The sequence below is a fragment of the Eumetopias jubatus genome, unplaced genomic scaffold, assembly GCF_037043125.1.
Source record: "Eumetopias jubatus isolate StellerSeaLion01/CBP00866 unplaced genomic scaffold, mEumJub1_p1.0 scaffold_1, whole genome shotgun sequence".
Taxonomy (NCBI): Eukaryota; Metazoa; Chordata; class Mammalia; order Carnivora; family Otariidae; genus Eumetopias; species Eumetopias jubatus.
Window position 1 is genome coordinate 14331291 of NW_028274807.1, and position 21803 is coordinate 14353093.

General features: G+C 47.0%; 1 protein-coding gene across 6 annotated transcripts in view; it reads left to right on the forward strand.

Moving 5' to 3' along the window:
- Positions 1 to 19235, forward strand: part of TIAM1 (TIAM Rac1 associated GEF 1) — a 193032-nt gene extending 173797 nt beyond the window's left edge. For all 6 annotated transcript variants that reach the window (XM_028114430.2, XM_028114412.2, XM_028114443.2 and 3 more), the window contains 6 exons: positions 2831 to 2939; positions 7537 to 7595; positions 8094 to 8196; positions 10519 to 10606; positions 12901 to 13073; positions 16671 to 19235. In XM_028114430.2, the coding sequence (XP_027970231.1) occupies positions 2831 to 2939; positions 7537 to 7595; positions 8094 to 8196; positions 10519 to 10606; positions 12901 to 13073; positions 16671 to 17140 (1002 nt within the window). In that variant the 3' untranslated portion in view covers positions 17141 to 19235. The remainder of the gene's footprint in view (positions 1 to 2830; positions 2940 to 7536; positions 7596 to 8093; positions 8197 to 10518; positions 10607 to 12900; positions 13074 to 16670) is intronic.
- Positions 19236 to 21803: the final 2568 nt, after the last annotated feature.

Below are 21803 nucleotides of genomic sequence, written 5' to 3' on the forward strand. Positions count from 1 at the left end.
CCTGGGATCGAGCCCCGCATCGGGCTCCCTGCTCGGCGGGAAGCCTGCTTCTCCCTCTCTCACCACCCCTGCTTGTGTTCCCTCTCTTGCTATGCCTCTGTCTGTCAAATAAATAAATAAAAACCTTAAAAAAAAGAAAGAAAAGATGCCAGAGACAGCAACAAGGTATTGTGTTTTAACATTGTAAGAAGAAGAATAAGGAAGAAACAGGCTCCCAAAGTGGGGCAGAGGTATCTTAGCCAAAGATGATTGATCACTCAGGGAGAGAAGGACTCAATTTCCACAATTCTCACAAAAGTGATTCCTGGTCATTGTCGTTCCCTTTTAATGCCAATATCCAGTAAAAACCTCGAATGGCTTTATTAACCGTTTGTAAACAGTTACGAATAGGAATATTTTCCAGTGTCTGTTGAGAAAGGTAGGCCACTGTTGAAATGGTAACATTCCAGGGACACGGGGTACCTGATCCTGTCGTCAGCCAACTTTCCTGCAGGTAGATACGTTCACAGAGAACAAAGCTGGTTAGGAAACACTGATGAAGCTGGGCCTTCAACCTCCTACTCCGTGTTAAACCCTAGGGAGCTGGGTTGGACCACATAGATCATTCCTTTTGCTTAGGTAAGAGGAAGAAAGCCAAGGGCTCTTTCTAAGGGCATCTCCCCTTAGAAGAAGGGCTCAAAGGACCCAGGGTGGCAGGACATCCCAGACCCCACAGCAGAACTTAGTGTTGCAGTTTGGGCAGAAGATTCGGAAGTCAACCAGTGGAAGGCCAAGGGAGGCACTTACTGTTGGCCGAAGGGGCAGCCTGGACCCCCTTCTTCCGTTTGCCATGTGGAAACTTGAGGGAAACCATGTGGGCTGGGACTGGATCTGTACATTGTCATAATGTAACAAACAACTCAACATCCTCGTGTTTGCTACCACAAACACAGGTGTGTGGGCTAGCTGAGCTTTGGCTTCTCTTGGTGAGCTCCAGAGCGTAAGGCTCAGGTGTGTCCTCGTTGAACACAACTAGGCTTAGGCATGCCCTTTCCATGCCTGGAAGCGGGGAGCTCAGGAGGCCTGGTGGAAACTTGTTATGGCAAGTCCATGGCCCAGGGCACATGGCCAAGCCCAGAGTCATCAAGGATTTGCCTGGTCTAGTGGGAGGTGCTAGAAAGATCACATGGCAGAGGGTGCAGACCCAGAATCATGTTGGAAGGAGGAAGTAGAGTTTGGACAACCATCTGCCCTAGCGACCTTTTAATCACTTTTAAAGACGTACCCCTAAGGCTAGAGCCCAGAATGCTGCCTGGGAAGTGGACTTCTGTGTATAAGCACTGCTGTGTGGGTGCTTGGGGCACGGGTGGTCGAGACTATATAGTTTCCTTGGCTGATCCTGTCCTGCAAGGTTGGTTGGCTAGTTACTTCATGTGTCCAGACAAGCTAATATGATGGCTGAGATGTGTTGTTTTTTTTTTTTTTTTTATCCTTGGCTATACTACTAATAATACAGGTCAGTAATAGAGTAATTATTATCCTAACGAACACCGAGTCATGACAGTGGCAGCAACACCGCTGTATTTTTTACTGCTGGAGCCACATTCCCAGCCTCATAGTCTGGCTTGGTGACTCAGGAAGAGCAATGCCAGATGGCCCTGGGTTCAGCAGAGGGTTGCTCAGTCGCCACTGTATCTAGAAACCCTGTCAGAGCATAAGCAACAGAACGAACCAGACCCCATGTGTCTTTGAGAAGCTCAACGTCAACGTTTTATTTATTTATTTATTTATTGAGAGCAGGAACACAAGCAGGGGCAGAGGGAGTGGGAGAAGCAGGCTTCCCGCCGAGCAGGGAGCCCGATGCGGGACTCAATCCCAGGACCCTGGGATCATGACCTGAGCCGAAGGCAGACGCTTAACGACTGAGCCACCCAGGCACCCCTACATCAACGTTTTAAATATCTGAAATGCTGCCTTGAGCTTGATTTCTGCGGATGCAGAGCCTGCCGACAGCTTACGGTATTTATCGGTGGGTGGACTGTGGTCTCTAATTGTTATGAAGCCTTGTTCTCTGATGTGGTTGCCCTGAGAGCAGGTCGAGACACCAGATGATCCTCCCACTAGTGAGTGTGCTGCTGAGAGGGTAGGAGGAGACGCGGGTGGGCTCGCACGAGGGCCCCGGACTCCGGTGAGAAAGGCAGACAGGGCTGTCGAGAGGTGTAGGCACCGGATTACTGCAGAACCATGTCTGGATGGCTCTCCAGAACTCACTGGGATGGGCTGGCACTTGACCTTCCCGGCCGTGCGACTGGACCTCACGGCGTCTGCGAATCCCAGAGCTCAGGCTGCACACCCTTCCAGAGCTCTCTTCAGACTCCTCGGTTGGCTTCTCCCTCCTCGAAAGTGAAATGAAATCTTCAGAAAGAGTTGGAAGAAGAAAAAATAATTGATTCCACTGTTTTCTGGGAAAAGACCTTGACTCCAAGGGGGCTTAATCTCGCAGGTGGAAAGGCCTAGTTTTCTGGGGTGGATCTCTGTGATGATGGCCATTCGTCTCTCCTTGGGCACCTGTCTCCATTTGAATACAGACCTTTGCCAGTTTTGGAGATAGTTTTGACAGATTTACCGTCTGTGAATTTGGAGGGGCCCCAGTTTCTACCTTTTGCCACTTTATTCTTGCAATTCTCGTAGACAAACGTGGGATAAAGGGAGGAAAAAAAAGTGACCAGATGTTTTTAAAGACAGTATTTTCATGAGGTAAGATTGACATCAGCCTGCCAGATTTTAAAATGTGAAAATCTGTATGTTTATAACACCACTCGCTAAGGTTTGCCCTGTCCCTGCTTTTCAGGTTGCAGATCTGAGCATGGGGGACCTGCTTTTGCACACCACGGTGATATGGCCAAATCCGCCAGCCTCCCTGGGAAAGTGGAAAAAGGAGCCAGAATTGGCAGCCTTTGGTATGTATCAGAACAGGGGTGGGGCGCCTGGGTGGCTCATCAGTTAAGCATCTGATTCTTGATTTTAGCTCAGGTCATGATCTCAGTGTTGTGAGCTCGAGCCCCGTGTTGGGTGTGGAGCCTGCTTAAGATTCTCTCTCTCCCTCTCTCTCTCTCTCTCTGCCCCTCCCTGCTTGCTCTCTCTCTCTCTCTCTCTCTCTCTCTCTCAAAAAAAAAAAAATAATAATAACAGGGTTGGTAGGGGGTAGCACAGAGAGGGAACCTAGGCTTAGTTTCAAAATAAGAATATTTCTTTCTCAAGACCCAGTTTATTAACGTTAAGTTCATTACAGTTACCTGAATCGGTCTCCCTGCCCCAGCCACCAACATGTCCCAAATAGTAAACGAAACCTTCCAGGTCCGTCTGGCCAGTGGCACCACCCCATTACGTGGGAGAGAGAGGATGTCCTTGCCAGGGCTGCCCCATGTATCAGCACACAGGCAGGGAAAGATTTTGTTGTTGTCACTGCTCTGAATATCTTTTCAAAAGAATGTATTGGGGCGCCTGGGTGGCTCCGTTGGTTAAGCGTCTGCCTTCAGCTCAGGTCATGATCCCGGGGTCCTGGGATCGAGCCCCGCGTCGGGATCTCTGCTCAGCGGGGAGCCTGCTTCTCCCTCTTCCTCTGCTGCTTCCCCTGCTTGTGCTCTCTCACTCTCTGTCAAATAAAATAAGTAAAATCTTTAAAAAAACAAAACAAAACAAAAGAACGGGTTAACAATACGCCAAGGAAAACTCGTGAAAAATGAAGACAACACTGCCTTGTTCTGAGACCTCAAATCTGAGCTCTCTCCTCGTCTCTCTGACTCCGCTGCTGTGGGTGGTGCTGGGATTCAGGACATTGGTTCACAGCTGACCTTTTGGGACCACACTGGGGTGCCTTGATCAGTTGTGAGATGCTTCTCAGTTGCGTGACTAATACTAGCCAAAGCAGAGATGCTTGCGAATGATTTATTTTTTAATAGACTAGTTCGGGTGGATCCAGTTGCTGCAGTCAGAACTCTCACTTGGTTGTATCGGGATAGGCATTTTGAGAGAGAAAACTATGGGAATTGCGTGTAATTCAGGAACTATGGCTCATGGTTGCAGGAAAATTGTTGTTCAACATCCAGTGCTGTTCTGAGTATAAAACAACCAACAGTGCATGTGTTTGTTTTATGTTGTGTCTTTTCCAAGCCCCCACAGAAGATTCATGGGTAGGCACACAATATAAAGGAAATCTAGTATTTTCCATTCTCTTACCTTACCTCGTGTTTCTAGGGGAAAGGGGTGGTCGCTTATTGCTTCTTCAACTGAACACTTTTTTTTTTCCTTTCCCCCACAATGTGAACAGAGTGTCGCCAAATGGAACATCCTAGTGGTATTAAAATCAGAGTGTTGAACATAAAGACTATCGAACTTCCTGCCTAGATCACTCAGCCTTCACCGAAAAACTTAGTGACGTTACTAACATTTTCAAAGAGTAACTAGAGCTGTTGATACCGTTTCCTTAAAAATAACAAAGAGGGGTAGAAGTGTGCAGGGAAAATGTGTGACCTGATATGACAGGAAAGAAAGTATTGGATATTGTAACATGTTGGTAGTTTTTGATGAGCGGCTGCTTTGGGCAGGGGTAGGGATAATTTTACCAGTTGTGTCTCTTTTACTGTAATTTCTTCTTGGAAGGACTGGGAGCTTTCGGATGCTTCTTGGTAGGTCGCTTCTGGGAGGTAGGATTCCAAAGTAAATGACCCAAACCGTCTACCTGTTTCTGATTCTGGGCTACAGATGAATGGTTCCAGAGTTCCACACTGGGATTTTTCATGACTGTCTCCTAAATTGTACAGATTTCCTGTGGTTAGAAATCAACAGATTTAGGGGCACCGGGGTGGCTTATTTGGTTGAGCATCTGCCTTCGGCTCAGGTCATGATCTCAGGGTCCTGGGATCGAGCCCTGCATCCGGCTCCCTGCTCAGCGGGAAGCCTGCTTCTCCCTCTGCCCCTTCCCCCTGCTCATGCTCTCTCTCTCTCAAATAAAATCTTAAAAAAAAAAAAAAAAAAAAAAAAAAGATTTAAAAGAAGGAAATAATTTGGGAGAAAGGAGGGGTCGACCAACTTTCTCTGTAAAAGGCCACATAGTAAATACTTTAGGCTTCAAGGACCAAGAGGCCATATGTCGTCAAAGGCAGTCATAGACAATATGTAACCAAATGGGCATCTGTATTCACAGGCTGTACTGAGTGGGCCACGGGCCCCAGTCTGCCAACCATTGGTATAAAGCGTTCTGGGAAATGCTGATTTTGAGGTTTGGGGTTTTTACTTGCCCCTTGCTGCACAGGCTCAGATGGAGAACAGTGTATGTTTCACTCTGCATCACTCTGTTCCCTGCCCCGTGGGTTGCTTCCTGGGGTTAGGAGCGGAGGTGGCTCCCCAGAAGGGAGCCCCCAGCCCATCATCAGTGATCACACTGCCAGTGGATCCCACAGGCGCCAGAGTTAGCAAGGGGAGACGCACCCGAGGCTCTAGGGCAGGCAAGCTTTTTAAGAGTTGTCTCCAGAGAAATGGTAAAGAGAAGCGGGAAGGATTAAAGCCAGGGTTATGAGTAAAGGCAGACTTTCGTCACCATAATGAGATTATTTATGGATTCCCTGTCTGTGAAGGTGCCATGTTGGGCCATTCTGGTGGCACAAACAGAGCCTTGGAAATGCCTTTCGAAATCAGGAGGAGTTATTTTAAGGGAAGCAGAGTGATTAACACAGAACTGGCAGCTTTGGGGTTAAAACATAGTTGTCTCTTGTCTTGATTTAAATCTCTAATCTCAGGAAACAGTGCTGCTTTCTTCTGAAACTGAAATCGATGTACTGCCAACCTGGTACCTTGATATTTTGCTCACAGGACAGCTAGTCTGTACTGCGTGTTGATGATCCTCACCTCAAAAAAAAAAAGAAAAAAGAAAAAAAATAATTTGTCTAGGCTTCTGCCTTTTGGGTATTAGATGATCACCTCTGGGGGTGTGTGGAGGGAGTGCTTGGGGCTGCAGGGGTAGCTAGGAGTTTTGATTGAGGTCATGTCTAGGAGATTGGGCAGCACTTGGAGTCAGTTGGTCGGTTAGCCCCAGGGGATCAGGGAGAGCTTAAGGAGGAGGTGGTCATAGCCCCGGCTGAGGACCACGCCGGCCCCACCAACTGTGATCCAAGATGGCTGAGGTCAAGGTAAACTGAGGCAGGCCAGTAGCCTTTTTAGAACCATGGCAACCACCCCACTGAGATGTGGTCCCAGGGATGTAGTGGGTCTTCTGAGACTCAGGTCACTGGACACCCTCTCCTGGAGTGGAGCTCCTTCAGTTTTAAAGGACCCGGTTATCCTGGCCACTGGGAGTTCTGGAGGCTTCATGGTGAGCACACAGGGCCCCTTCAGGTGCCCCCCCTCAGCCTCTGTGCAGAGCTGGTGCAGCTTCCTTGGCCAGTGGGAACTTTGGAGAGGGAGGCTCTCAGTCCATCCTCCGGGATTCTTGAGGGGGGCCGGATGCTGTGAGTGTGCAGGGCCAGGGGCAGTCCAGACCCAGTGGCTAGAGTTGGTTTCTTTACGCCTTCAGGCTCTTTTCTTCAAGGAAGGTAAGAGCCATCCTGCACAAAGGGGAGGCAGGATGGAAATAGGATGGAAAATGAACCAGACACTTGGGGTTGGTCTCCGTAGGGCCTGGGAGCCTACGCCCACCCCACCCCAGTGAAGAAGTTTTGGAACATCCATTCCCTTTGTAATTCTGGGTCTGGTACACCAGGCGTGCCCCCTTCTGGCTGCCGTGGGACTGACAGGGCCCCGGCTCTGCCTTGGGGCCAGGACATGCAGGGGAACGGAGTCCCTGCCACCCAGAGCCAAGGATGGGCTCGCTCCACTTCCGGCCCTCTGGGCGCCGCTTCTTCCTCCCCTGTAGGAGGGGTCAGAGTCTCCGAGTAGCCACCATGCTTGGCATTGTTCAAGGAATTCTATGGACTGTGCATGACTATTGTGTCTCCCCACCCCTCAAAGACTGGAAGAATAAACCGGCCTACTCCCTGTTTCTAAATGCTTCCTGTGATTCAACCTTCTGGGAGGAAGTGCAAACGCATTCGGCTTCATAAACTAATTTTCATTTCTTCGGGTCAGAAAGATGAATTCTGTGTCCCAAACTCTGAACACTCTGTGCGTGCATGTGTACCATTAGGCTGGTTGGCATAAGTCTAAATCGCCATAGGCAATATTGTTATTATCACTGACCTAGTACATTTCTGTTAACATGTGTATCGCTGGCGTTTTAAACTTGAGATGACACCATAGTTAAACGCTGTTTAACCCAAAAGTTTCCAGTGGGGCGGAAGGGTTTATTTCCATTTATTTGGGCTTTCTGTGTTTTTATGGAACCTGGAAAGCGTTGTCTCAATAGGCTGGGTGAACGGGCGGAAGGTGAAGTCGGCGCTGGCTCATCTCGCTGCCTTCTTCCGAGCTGTAGTGTCAATAACCCCACGTTAGCGGGGTTCAGGGGAAAGCCCCACGCGTTACATGTTTGTAACCGCCTGTGTCTTTTGTTTTTTTTTTCTCCAGTCTTCAAAACTGCTGTGGTCCTTGTATATAAAGATGGCTCCAAACAGAAGAAGAAACTTGTAAGCATCTTATTTCTACCCCTTGACCAGACACCAGCCTCTTAGGATTTTCTTGCCTTTTGTTTTTTTTTTTAAACTTTTTTAAACACATTTGAAGTTGTTGCTAAGGACTGGAGGAAATTGCCCATCCTGCCTTCTCTCTGGCAGGCTCACGTCGAGAGCATGAAAGCGAATAGCTGTCGGGCCTGCCGTAGCCAGGACCTTCCCCACACTTGGTTGCTTTTTCTGTTCTCCTTCTGGGGGTCTCTCTTCTCCGCCTTCCCATGTCTCTCTTTTACCTGGATCTGGTCAGTGAACTCATTTGCACACCCCGTGCTTGTTTATCACATGGCCTCTTGCTTTCTGTTGGACTAACCAAAGTGCCGGTAGGGCTGATGTACCTCCAGACAGGCGTGGGGGTTCCAGGCTCACTGATCTTCTGGGGGCAGGGGGGTGGGGCAGTCCGGTCCAGGCTAGAGTAGACTGTTCTCAGGCACCTGGTTCCTTCTCTTCCTGCAGGTAGGATCTCACAGGCTTTCAATTTATGAGGACTGGGACCCCTTCCGATTTCGGCACATGATCCCTACCGAAGCTCTGCAGGTTCGAGCTTTGGCGAGTGCAGGTAAACCCTGAAACGTGCCGGGTGCACGTGTTTGACATGTGTGTGAATTGTTGGTCTGAACCTGTTCTCTTGGTCGATCCACCCTACTACCCTTTTTTCTCCTATATTTAACTCTCTTTTCCCCCAGTCTCTCCCCTGCCTCTTGTTTATTCAGCCTTTTATTAACTATTTGAATGAATGAATGACCTGAGTGAATGGATGTGATGTCTTCAATATCGTTCCAAGGAATTCCAGTCGTTTTGTTTTATATATTAATATTACAGTGCCTGATGTCAGAGTAGCAGTGAGTCTTGTACTTCTGGACAGAATCCTTGAGACCGTGAGCAAATAAAGCCCATGTAAAATAACTCACTTGCTTTTTAACCGGGAGACCAGAAAAGACCACCAAAAGCACAAAAAAGCCATCAAATACATATTTGTGTGTGGGTGTGAAGCATTACAAACTTTGTATTAGTGTGGAGGCCTTTGAAATATCAGGCCTTTTTCTGTGATCCAAATAGCAGTGAAATGAGTTGTCGGATAGCAAGGAATATACTTGTTAATACGAATTAGATGGTGCTTTAAGCTCAAGAGAAGAGCCATGAACGCCAGCAGGGTATTGACCAAGAGGACTATTTCTGTCATTCAGAGGCCCCATCCAGGGCCTAATTTGAGGCCATTCTAGGGAAGACCTGTAAGCAGTGGCTCTCCTGAGCACACCCCAGAGGGGGCACCTTGGGGGTCAGGTAGAAACTCTCAGGCCAGCAGGTGCAGCCGTCTGGTTAGACAGGGAGGCCATGGAAGGGACCTCCACACATACACGGTAGATCCCTATTTCTGTATCCTCTCTGGCATCTGATATGTCCACTGTGAATTGCTCATCTTTCCCCCACTTCTACCTGTCACCTCCATGAGCAAGAAAATTGGCTGTGATCCTCATAAGCCACGTCTCCTTCATCCAATATCATGTGGTATTTAGGAAACGTTCAGTTATTCACCCAGATTCAACTAGATGTAGCTTCCTACACTGTTGTGATCCCTTAGAGTAGAAAACATCAAATGCAAAACCCACATCGGACCAATGTATTCAAGGCAAACGTATTCATTTGCCTTAAGAAGGTTTCTTCCTGATCTTCCAGCACAGAGATTTACTCTGGTGCCTTTTTACTTAACGATTTGATTTTCGAGACCCTGTACATTGTAGGTCTAACTCAGCTGTAATGGCATTCTGAGGTTCGGGCACTTAAACACTATTCTTGTCCTATTTTGCAATCTTAGGTTGCAGATTATCTAGTTTGTGTTTCCTTCTGCCTGGTTTATAAGGTGGAACGCTTATGTTCATAGAAAACTGCAGGCCTCTGAGCCAGAAATTTTCCCTTCATTGAGGACTAAATACATAAAGAATTTAAATTTTGAAAACAAAGCCGTCGTTGTGATATGCCGTTCCATTCTCACTCTGCTTTTCATTCAAATCAAGCTTAAAACAATCAAGATAAAAGCTTATTCTAACAAAGTTATAAAAACCAGCCAACATGTTTCTCATTATGAGATACTTTCCGGTGGATCTGAGAAATCAGAACGTGCAGTTGCTTGATTTTTATCTTCGTTTGGGAAGATTTGTGGAAATTTTGGCAGACGAGCCCTGGTTGGGGTTAAATAATGTGGGCACAATGAGGGTTTGTGACCAGGGCTCTGGCCCACTGGAGAAGGCCGAGACCTCACTGTGTGCAGTCTCGATGTTTAGAGTGATTGTTCCTTTCACAAACACTCTGTTCAGGACCTAAAAGAATATGGTACTGCAGGCATTGTAAGGCTTAGAAATTAAAGCCTGACTGTTCCCCACCTTCTCAGCGTCCCATTTTTGCTTCCCTCAGAGTGGGTACCCCGGGGGTGCCGAGAAAGCAGAACCCTGTTTGTCCAGGGCACTAGGCCTGGTCACTCGCAGGGAGGGCTCCCGCCACGGACATGAGGACCTGCCTCTCTAGCACTGGCCTGGTGGAATCTGGCTTTACAACTCGTTACTCAGCTGAAATGGTTCCGCCAAACAGGCTGTGCCTCAAAAGGGGGCGGTTCTGGAATCAATATGGTGGACTGATTGCCCTTCTAGACCATCGAGCAGGAGATTTCAGCAACTGGAAATTTTCCAAGTGTTCTTTTCCTTCACACCCATTAAGGCTTTCCCTTTGTCTCTTTAAGATGACAAGGATGGCAGCGAAGTACCTTTGGCCTTCGGAGGCTCTGCACTCTGGAATCTTAGAGCAAGGCGTAGAAAATGCTTTTGTAAAAATGCAAATAAATCTCTTTGAGACACACCCTAATTCGTTCTTGTTTTAATTTGTCTAGATGCAGAAGCAAATGCTGTGTGTGAAATTGTCCATGTGAAATCTGAATCTGAAGGGAGGCCGGAGAGGGTCTTCCATCTGTGCTGCAGGTGAGCCTGGGGCCGGGAGGGATGTGACTCCTCGATGTCCCTCCCCGCTCTGGGGTCTGCACGTCAGCCTGTGCGTCCCTAGACGCCACATGCTTTTTCTTGCACATTTCAGAAATGAGCTAACACTTATTAAATAACACTAATTGGGGGGCACCTGGGTGGCTCAGTCAGTTAGGCGTCTGCCTTCGGCTTGTGTCTTCATCTCAGAGTCCTGGCATCGGGCCCCGTGTCAGGCTCACTGCTCAGTGGGGAGTCGGCTTCTCCTTCTGCCCCTCCCCCCACTCATGCTTGCTCTCTCTCTCTCTCTCTCTCTCTCAAATAAATAAATAAAATGTTTAAAAATAAATAACACTAATTGGACACGTTAAACTGGTTTTATCAGAACATAGACAATAACCTCATTAACTTCCTATCTTTCTAAAAGGAAGTAGGAATTTTCTTGTATATGTAACGTTCAATTGAGGGCTTTCTTCCCATAGTTACATTTGATTAGAAGTAGATTAGAAGGACGTGGCTGTCTTGTACTATTTTGTTTTGGTGTTTAGATGCATTGTTTATACTGTGGCATCTCTGAGATGAGGCAGATGGAGAACCAGCTGGGACGAGGTGAGAGGGGGTGCAGGCGCTACCCGGGTCCTGGTCATGTAGAGAGATTTCGAATAGGGAGGTTGCCACAAGTTGCTCAGGTTCACCTGCAGATCTCAGGAGGAAGCTGGACTTAGAAGGGCTTCTACTTATTTCTTCTTGTTCTTTTCCTGACCCCCTTGTCCTTCCCTCTCCTCCTCCTCCTCCATGAGACTTGAAGACCTTTTTCAAATGCAGCCAGTTCTCCGTCTCTTTGTTTTTTTGCCTAAAAAATGTCAAAATGAATGGTCCCAATGGCCAGTGTTCTGGTGTATTTTGTTTGACATATGATCTATACTCAGTTAGGCTTTAAGCTAATCATGGGTACTTAGTGATTTACTCAGTACTTCCCCAGTACCCCACACCCTGGGTAGTAATATGCTATAATTTCCCTACAAAGAAATCTGACAGAGTTGGAACGCCTGGGTGGCTCAGTTGGTTAAGCATCTGCCTTTGGCTCAGGTCATGATCCTGAGGTCCTGGGATCGAGTTCTGCATCAGGCTCCTTGCTCAGCGGGGAGTCTGCTTCTCCCTCTGCCTCTCCCTCTGCTTGTGCACACGCGTTCTCTCTCTATCTCTCACAAATAAATCTTTTTAAAAAAAAAAAAGATCTGACAGAATCAATGTTGTTGTGATTATTAGCAATATTTTTTCATGTTATTGCTAGCATCATAAGAAGGCACATTAACCAAGCATGAACTATGCTAAGCCCCTTACATGCATTATTTCATTTAGCCAGACTGAGGTACATTCTTCCATTTTACGTATGGGGAGCCAAGGCTCTTGGAGGGTACTTTGCCTAAAATATTACAGCAAATGATCACTGAGTTCAAACTCAGGTAGGTTTGACTTCAAAGCCCCTGTTTTGTGTATCTGCATCACCTCTCTGTGTTGAGTGAGAAATCAGTAAAGGGCAGAATGTGGGAGGCTCCTGGGACTAGAATTGACATTTTTTTTCAAATGATCCACATGTGGTTTGGGTGCCATCTTTACCATTTGTGGTTTTGTTGGTAAGGTCCCTGGGGTCTGGTGAGCCTGCTCCTAGAGATGCAATATTTGTCATTAATAAGGAATACCAGGTGACACTTACCTGGGTAAAAATGCAGAGAACCTAATGAGAAAAATGACTCTTACACAGGAAGTACTTTTTTACTGTGGGAATTAGAACTTGGGAAGATTGTCCGGTTCTCTACAATGTAGCGTTAACTTGTTGAAATGTGTCATGGGAGTAGTTGATATTTAACAGAAGGCCGACTCAAGAGGGAACTAAGGATGTTGGTTGGGACATCAGACTTCGGGTGCTCTGCAGAGCTGAGAATCCTGTGGTTCAGTTGCCTGCAAAAGCATTTTAGAATGAAAGGCTTTGCCGTTAAGTATCAAGAGCAGAATCTGGCAACGTCTGGGTGCAGGATCAATCTGTTCATTAATGGGCTGTGTGTCCCACATTAGCTGCAGGAGATGAATCACAAAGCGTAAAGGGAAAGAAGAATGTATTCTCTATCACCAGCGATGAAAACATGGCTCAGCCTAGAAACTGGAGTTGTGGCCTCAGTCTTTATAACCTTTGGCCCTTGGGGATGTTTGTTGGGCTGCACCCGAGAATATTAGAAGTTCCCCATGTGTTAAGTACTTTTCCCCTAACACGTGTCAATCTTCTTTTCTTTTCATAGCTCTCCAGAGAGCAGGAAAGATTTCCTGAAGGCTGTGCATTCAATCCTGCGTGATAAGCACAGAAGACAGCTCCTCAAAACCGAAAGCCTTCCCTCATCCCAGCAATATGTACCTTTTGGAGGAAAAAGATTGTGTGCGCTCAAAGGGGCCAGGCCAGCCATGAGCAGGGCAGGTACTGTGGGAATTCCGACGTTCAAGATCCCCGTCACCCCCGCTCCACTGTAGGACTCCAGTGAGCTTGACGTTTTTATTGAGCAAGAATTAGACGTGGCCTTGTGGGGGGCTAACGTTGGAGCACAGCTCTTCCCTGGTGTGAGCTTCCTTGCCCTTGCCTCCTTCCCAGCAGCTCCCTGGGGATCCACCCTTCCGTTTACTCCTCTTGCCCTCCCTCCAGCTTCCCTTTGCCGCCCTCCTCCTTTTGGCTGGGGACTCCTCTCTCATTCGCCAAGCCAGGAAGTGAGCGCATTCTCTTTCTGGAGGGGCTCTCCCAGCCTGCTTGTGGAATGAGAGTCGCTACTTTGCATGCCAGCCAGCTATTCCAGCCAAAAGCAGTGTGTCATGTCTCAGTAAGGTCATGGCCCACCATTCTGAGAACATGGTGGCCTTGTAATCTGGAAACGCAGCAATGCCTGTTCTCAGTAAGGAGTCCATGTTTGGTGGACCAGATGACACATCAGATTTTTACCCTTGCCTTACGCCTGCAACTTTATTTTTAGCTTCAATGTTAGTTTGGGGAAGCCTTGAGCTGCTATTGGTAAAGACGAATGTAGAGCTTAAATGGTCCCAGAGTAAATAGTCTTTTAGGACTAGAATTGTCACTGTGGAGCAGGGAGGAAGGAAGACCTATACTACCATCTATAAACAGCAGTAAAATATATCTAGGAAGAAGGATGTTTTCATGATGTAGATATATTAATGACATCAAGATATTAACACTTTTATCACTCCTTTCTTAAGAGGCAGCCCCGAATTTGTCAGGGAAGATTCCAGTAAAAGAGCCTTCCTTTGCATTTGTCAAAAGGTTCTGACCTTTGTCTCGATGACCTTTCCGCCTATTTTCAATTGTGGCGAAGAGGCATGGATAAATTAATTGGGAATGGTTGGAGGTTTTCGCAGACATAGCCTACAAAGCTTGACATGGGATATTACATTCTCTAAGCTCTTGAGTTGGACTAATGTTGGGGGTTAGTTATCTTCAGTCTATTCTCCAATCAGTTGATAAGTGTTTATTGAAAACCTGGTGCAGTGAACCCCCAGTGTTCTGTTGGGTTCTCCAAGGTACCTTAAGAGTCTTGCGTACCTCTGTATCCACAATTTCTCATGGAGTCTTCATGTTAAGAAAGCTTTGCGGATCCCTTTGTAAGCTCACAGCAGAGCATTTCTCCTGAGACTTGTCTCACCTAATCCTTTTACTTGCCAGGGGATGCTTATGACCCACCTGTCATAGGCCAGGTTTTGATTGTTATTCAAGGGACTTCAATTCAGAGCTGCATTTACTTTGAAACCTCAGCCACTGTAGTCTGTAGGACCTCAGAAGTTTTCCTGCTGAGACCCATTTGGAAAGAAAACAAAACCAACCCACACCTTACGCTGTCATGAAAACCAAGAGAAACCCTCCATGTCAGCCTGTTGGCTTTGGCTAATTGAAAGATTTTCTGCCCGATGGCTCATTTTCAGCTATTCTGCTTTTGAAATTCCTCACTATCATCAGGATCTTCACGTTAGATAATTTTAAAGATGGTGCTTGAGGGGGGTCAGCTAGCACTAAGCTTGTCAGTTTTAACAATGCACTGGGAATACTCAAATCAGAGATTGTCTCCCTGAGCCCCAGGAGGCTGGCTGGCCTCTTACGTATCCTTTTAATAAAGGATAAATAGTCATGCTTCATTATGCATTGTCATGAATACCCAGGTAGTTTATTTCTCTGTTCTTTTGGAAAAGGGGAGTAAAGCCAAATATCCTGCCTCAGTACTCAAGTCTGAAAGTACTGTATGTCTGCCAGTAACTCAATTAAAAACTTTTTTTGTTTCAACATTTTCTTATGAAAAATTTCAGATACAGTACAACAGCTGAAAGAATGATGCACTGACAGAACCTACCATCTATTCTTATAATTGATCTTTTTCTGTATTTTCCTTATCACATATCTATCCATCTATCCTCCATCAACTCATCGTTAGTTTTGACACATTTCAAAAATACAGACATCAACACATTTTACCCCTAAATGCTTTAGCATGCAGGTCATTGGCAAATATTTCCAAGAGCCCGGTTTTGAACTGAGGTAGTTCTAGTGAGGTGATTGGAGAGAGCCAGTCTCCACTACAGGGTGTTGGGGTAAAACTAACCAGGACATCTGCTTCCTCCCAGTGGAGGAGACACGGTGGGTGGGTTGTTTTTTTTCTTTTTTCCATTTTTTTCTGGAAACCTTTTTTCGGTTCCCCTCCTTGATTAAGAGGGATGTCCATTTGTTCTGTATTTTAAGATTATAGAACACCTCGGAACCATAATGGGAGCACAGGGGTCTGAGGCAGAGGATGGCCCACTCACTGGCCTGCGACCTGCTGTGTTTGGTAGTCACTGGGGATAGTCCTCTCGCTTCTAAAGCAGCACTGAAGCAGTTTAGTGGTTTTGAGGGCTTAGGTTTCAGGAACGCTGCTCCTAATTGGTGTCTAGGCTCTCCCCCTCCATTGGAAAGCCCACGTTGCATTTCACCTGCTCAGGTCTCACGCAGTAGCCACTTGACTAGCGAGGGGCAGCATTTCCCCGCGTGCACGTGTGTGTGTGTGTGTGTGTGTGTGTGTGTGTGTGTGTGTGTGTGTGAGAATGTTCATTTGCCTGACTGGGTGGCGTCTTGTGTGTTTGTCTAGAATAATTCTGGCTTCCCAGAAGGCAGTACGGTGAACGAATGAATTCTGAGATTTGTTTTCTCTTGTTAGTCACTTCCTAGAGCACTTGGAGGATCAATGGCATGGGTGTCATATATTATTTATTTCTCATGCCACTCAGGCACCGATATTTTAATTGCTTTGTAGGAGAGAAATCGGTGATACACAGAACGTAGTCAGCGGGGGCTACAGCTCCCATTTGCGTAGCTTCCCAGTGGATGTGGGGCTTCGGCAGAACGAGGGCAGGGCGGCCACTGGAGACTTGGTATGTCCGAGAGTAGCTCTGCCCTAGGCTCTGTGTGAGGGACGCCACGCCCTTAACTAACTGCAGATCCTCCAGAAATGGTACGTTTGGTTTCCCGGAAAGCAGTATAGCTTGGCCCAGTGCTTCTGCCTCCTTGGCACATCGTGGTGGTGTCTACCAAGACAGTGGAACTCTAGAAGCATCCCCCACCCTTACTAAAGACCCATTCCAGCTAAATGTCCCTGGGACAGCCCTTCGGGATCCCCAGAGCTCTGTGCCATGTGACAGTGTCAGGGTTGAGGGCACTAACTAATCCCAAGGTCGGTGGTCTCCTTGGGTGCAGCACAGGACAGAGAAGTGGATTGTTTCAGAGGGAGGTGAACCCCCTTTTCCCGATAACCAACACCCCTCCCCGTGTCCCTCTGTCCGTCCCCCCTTTGCCCTTCGGTCAGTTGCTATAACATCCTCCAAGTCCAGACATCCATGTGGAGTAAAATCTGGACTTTAAGCCCCGAACGACAGCAAGGCACTAAATAAATCCCATGTAGTTTTTCCTTTCTTTGCTTTCCTGTCTGGATTGTCATCGCATGTAAAGCATGTGGGGGTTTGATTTTTATATTTTTGTGTGTGTGTGCAGTGTCCGCCCCAAGCAAGTCTCTTGGGAGAAGGAGGCGGCGCCTGGCTCGAAACAGGTTTACCATTGACTCTGATGCCGTCTCTACCAGCAGCCCGGAGAAAGAGTCCCAGCAGCCCCCCGGTGGCGGGGACACTGACCGGTGGGTGGAGGAACAGTTTGATCTTGCTCAGTACGAAGAGCAGGAGGACATCAAGGAGACAGACATCCTCAGTGACGATGATGAGTTCTGCGAGTCCGTGAAGGGCGCCGCAGTGGACACAGAGCTCCGGGAGCAGCTACAGGCTGCCTCCATCAGTCAGCGGGAGAGAGGCCGGAGAGCCCTGGATAGTCACGCGTCCCGCATGACGCAGCTCAAGAAGCAAGCCGCCCTCTCGGGCATCAATGGAGGCCTGGAGAGCCCGGGTGAGGAAGTCATTTGGGTTAGGCGTGAAGACTTTGCCCCGTCCAGGAAACTGAACACAGAGATCTGACGGTCCCTCTCCCCGCTAGAGAGTGTGTGTAGATACTGCACCCCGCCCCCGCCGCCCTGCCCTCACTCTGCCCCCCCTCCTGTCCCCCTCCTGTCCCCGCGAGGAGGAGAATGTTCCCTTAGGTCGCACTCTTGCACACATGGTCTTGGCGGCTGACTTTTTTTCCGAAGCCATGTAGCCACCCAACTTCGTCATTTCTAACGACATCGGGAAGAATTGTTCAGAATCCCAAATAAGCTCGAGTCCTATCTTCTGTATATTACTAAGGGCTTTTATTTATTTCTCAACTAATCAGGGCTGGAAGAATTAAAAAATTGAAAAAAAAAAAAGAAAAAAGATCCTACAGCACTGGAAAGCGAGTGACCCCCAGGAGTTTAAAGTATGTACAACAGATTAGTTGAAGGGTTAGTGCACACAAAAATAATAATAATAATAATAATAATAAAAGTCACTCTGTCTGAAATCAGTCCAGAAGCCATCTCTTAGTTGGGGAAACCACCTTCAAACACAAAATGCCACAAAGCAACTGTACAGCCTAACAGTGTTCTTACTCCTTTCCCTCTTCAATGTCTGAGAATATCTGTGTATTTTAAGAATGTGTGAGGAGATGGTGGAGATGTATGTTTTGATGAGCCATTGGTTTTTTTTTTTTTTTTTTTCCTCTCTCTCTTCTGTTTTGGTCTATGGCTGGTCTTACTCCATGTCCGTGTCGGAAGTTCTAGTTTTGCATAGAATTGTAAAGATGCCAAACTCTTTGAGAGGAGATCCAAATTTATCACTTGAAAAAAAAAAAACACTATTTTTTGTATTTTACCTGAGATGCAGGGGCACAGACAGATGAGAATTTTACAGTGTTAGTGTAACTGAGTCTAAAAAAAAAAAAAAATGAGGATTTTACCTTTTACAGAGAGAGTGAGGCATGGTGATTTATATTTATATACGAAAGGCCAACAAGATGCTTAGGAGAAACTTTTTTTCCAAGAAGAAGATTTCTTTTTGTTTTCTTTGTTTGGTTTTGGTTTTGGTTCGTTTTTTATTTTTTTTTAATGTTTGACTCTCTGTCTGAGATGGGAGTTTGGCTGGATTAAACATGACACCCGATGGGCGTGTGCGTGTCTGTTGCACATGGCGGGGGAGGGGAGGCTCCTTCTCAAGGGGTTGCCATGGTGATCATTGGTTTTCCCATCAAAGTTGCATCTTCATCCATAGATTACCTATCCCTTCCCTGACGGTCCATACCAAACCTCTTAACAGGACAGCCTCTTCAAAAACATCCCTTGTGTTTCATACTTTCTACATGCCAGCGAAACAGGGTAAACGTGCTGAAGAGCTAACATTCTAAACAGATTTCCAAATAGGAAGAACAAAAACAAGTTAAAGCACTTTCGATTTTTTTTAAACGGTTTATAGCTTTTTTTTTTTTTCCTTCTTCCCGTTTCACAATGTCCACTTCCTAAGAAGGGTTTAAATAATATGAAAACTTTCTTTTTGGGGAAAATATCTATTTGGTGTTTGACACATCAGTAGGTACTTTAAAGACCTGAATTTTATAGTAGCTTTAGGAATTATATTTTATAAAAATCAGTTACGACTTTATATTTCCAGACAATAGAGAGTTCAGAACATCATGCTCCTATGCCCCTGCTTGCTTTACCCGCTTCTGCACCCTATATCCCTCCCCTTTTTGGGTTTCCAGGGCTTTGAGCTTGATCTTTTGAAAGTTTTATTCTATTAAATTTTTGCTATATCTTCTGATTTTCTTAAAAAGCTCTAGAATGGTTTCTATACCCTTTGTACCACTGCATTGTTCCATATCACCTCCAGTTCGATTGTGTCCGGATGGAAAAGTGAAGCAGAGGCTTCTGATAAAGTCACACTTACTAATCCCAGTGCAACAGTTCCGTCTGAAAAATGCTGGAAAGTCAGGTGCTTGGAGAGGGTGCCATTGTCTCTTGTACATAAGGTCATGACGTGTCTATGTCAAAAGTTCTTATATATTTCTTTTATAAGCTGAAAGAAGGTCTATTTTTATGTTTTTAGGTCTACGAATGGAACGTTGTAAATGCCTGTCAAACAATAAAAATGCTGAAAAGTATCTGGACAGTCCTGTGCCTTTTTGGGCGGGAGGATGGATACGGACTGTTGGCGGGAAGGAGTTCTGTGAGAGGAAATTCTTGGGAATGCCCGTTTTTTTCTCTCTCTCTCTAAATAATTATGAGCATCAAGGGAAAGCTGACTTGGTAGAGCTTAAAGGTCTTTTGATTGATATTTTCCAAATCGAGGTATAATTGACCTATACTATTACGTTAGTTTCAGGTGGACGACATACAATAATTCGGTATTTGTATATATTGCAAAAGGGCCACCACAGTAATCCACTGAACATCTGTCCCCGCACAGAGCTATAAATGTTTTTTTTTCTTGTGATGAGAAACTTCAAAGTCCACTCTCCTAACTTTCAAATATGCAGTATGACGTTTTCACTGTAGTCTCCATGATGTAAGTTACTTCCCCAGGACTTTTCATTTTGTAACTGGAAATTGGTACCTTTTGCCCCCTTGGACCCATTTTGTCCGGTCTCCCATCTCTGGCAACCACTGGTCTGTTCTCTGTGCCCGTGGGCTTGGTTTTTGTTGGTTTTGGTTGGGGGGAGTTGTTTTTAGATTCCCCATATAAGTGAGGTCGTGTGGTATCTTTTTCTGTCTGTAGAGCTTGAATTTTTTTTAAAGATTTTATTTATTTATTTGAGAGAGAGAGAGAGAGCAGAAGTGGGGGGCGGGGAGAGGAAGGGGCAGAGGGAGAAGGAGAAGCAGGGAGCCCGATGAGGAACTCAATCCCGGGACCCCGAGATCTTGACTTGAGCCAAGGGCAGATGCTTCAGCTGACTGAGCCACCCAGGCGCCCCAACCTTGAAGTTTTAACCAAAAAATAAATAAATAAAACAATTGTTCCGCATCTTGAACTTTTTTTTTTTTAAGATTTATTTATTTTTAGAGGGAAAGAGTGAGCAGGGGGAGGGGCAGAGGGAGAAGGAGAGAGAATCTCAACCAGACTCCCTGCTGAGTGCAGAGCCCAGCGCGGGGCTCAGTCCCACAATCCCGAGATCATGACCTGAGCCAAAAATCAGGAGTTGGCTACTTAACCGACTGAGCCACCCGGGCGCCCCAGCATCTTGGTCTATTGATTTGAAGACTAGGAAATAGCACAATTCCGTATCGATATCCACACTGAGCACTTTCCCAGTCTCCTGCCCCCTCCCGGAGGGGCAGGCTGAGGGGTGCCTGGGGAAGTACTGGGGCAGAGTGCAGAGCTTAGACTGGCCTGGGTGGGTGAGCTCCTGAGCCCGCAATCTGCCACCACATTTTGTCACTGGGGGTTTTGCTGTCACTGGGGGATTCCACAGAATCACAAGAAAAGTAAATGCGGCCTTGGGCATCCTCTTCCCTTTCAGAGTCTTCATCTTACCGTTCCTCAGTCCCTTATGAACCTTACCCAATCAGAGTTTACCCCGCCGACACCTGCCCTCCAGGCGAACACGCTTTCTCCTGCCTGCCTTGTGTGAACTAGAATACTTCCCACAGGAGCAGGTGAGGACCTGCTCTGCAGTGTGGTTTGTGGATCAGCTGTGTTGGCCCTGAACCATGCGAGCCCGGGAGAAGCGCAGAAACTACCCCACCCTGACCTACTGAACCAGGACGTGCATTTTAACAATATCCCCGGTTGATCCCTATGGGGGTTCAAGTTTGGGAAGTGTTGGTTGGGCTATATCCAAACATTTTGATGTTGAATAATGATTTGAAGCACATCGTGCTTCTTAAAGTATATTCAGGCTCTGCTCTAGCCCTCAGTTTTTTTTGAAAGTTCGAATTCCACCCCATAGGTTTCTTTTTCTTTTTTTAAAGATTTTATTTATTTATTAGAGAGAGAGCACACAGGCAGGGGGAGCAGGCCCCCCGCTGAGCAGGGAGCCCAATGCCGGGCTCGATCCCAGGATCGAGGGGGACCCTGGGACCTGGGACCATGACCTGAGCCGAAGGCAGATGCTTAACCCGCTGCGCCACCCAGGTGCCCCAGAAACATTTCTCTCTGTACCCGTTGTATTCCTTTTAGGGGATGACTGAAGCCAGCCCGGCGCTTGATGGGATTAGTCTAACAGTTCGCACGTGGTAGTGGTGAGATTGGAGTTTTTGGGCTGCTCTCCTGTCCAATCTCTGAGGCTAGCAGCGTGGAGCCGGAGAGCGCTCCAAGTCAGGTACACAGACGTAACCATGCCTTTTTCACCCTTAGTTTCTTTCTCAGGCTCCTGTCCTGCCGGGCTGGCAGGAAACACCCTCAGTTCCCTGCTCTCTGCAGCCCTCCAGCCACGGAGGAGGTGATGATGGCCGTGACGACTGTCCTTGCCCGCGGGCTTTTTCACGTTTGGTGGCGGACGGACTGGTGTTTCCGTTAGCCCGACTCTGGTTCCCCGCACAGGGCACCTCTGCAAGCAGGGCCCCCCCAGCATTTTGTGTCCGGCTGGGATGTTGCCCAAGCTCTTCCCACTTAAGTGGATATGCCTTAATGCTTGTGTGTGGGGTTATGGGGGGTTGAGGCTGTGGGGGTGCTGTGGGGCTGGAGGGGCTATGTGCGGGGGTGTGTGTGTGGGTGAGGCTATGTGTGTGTG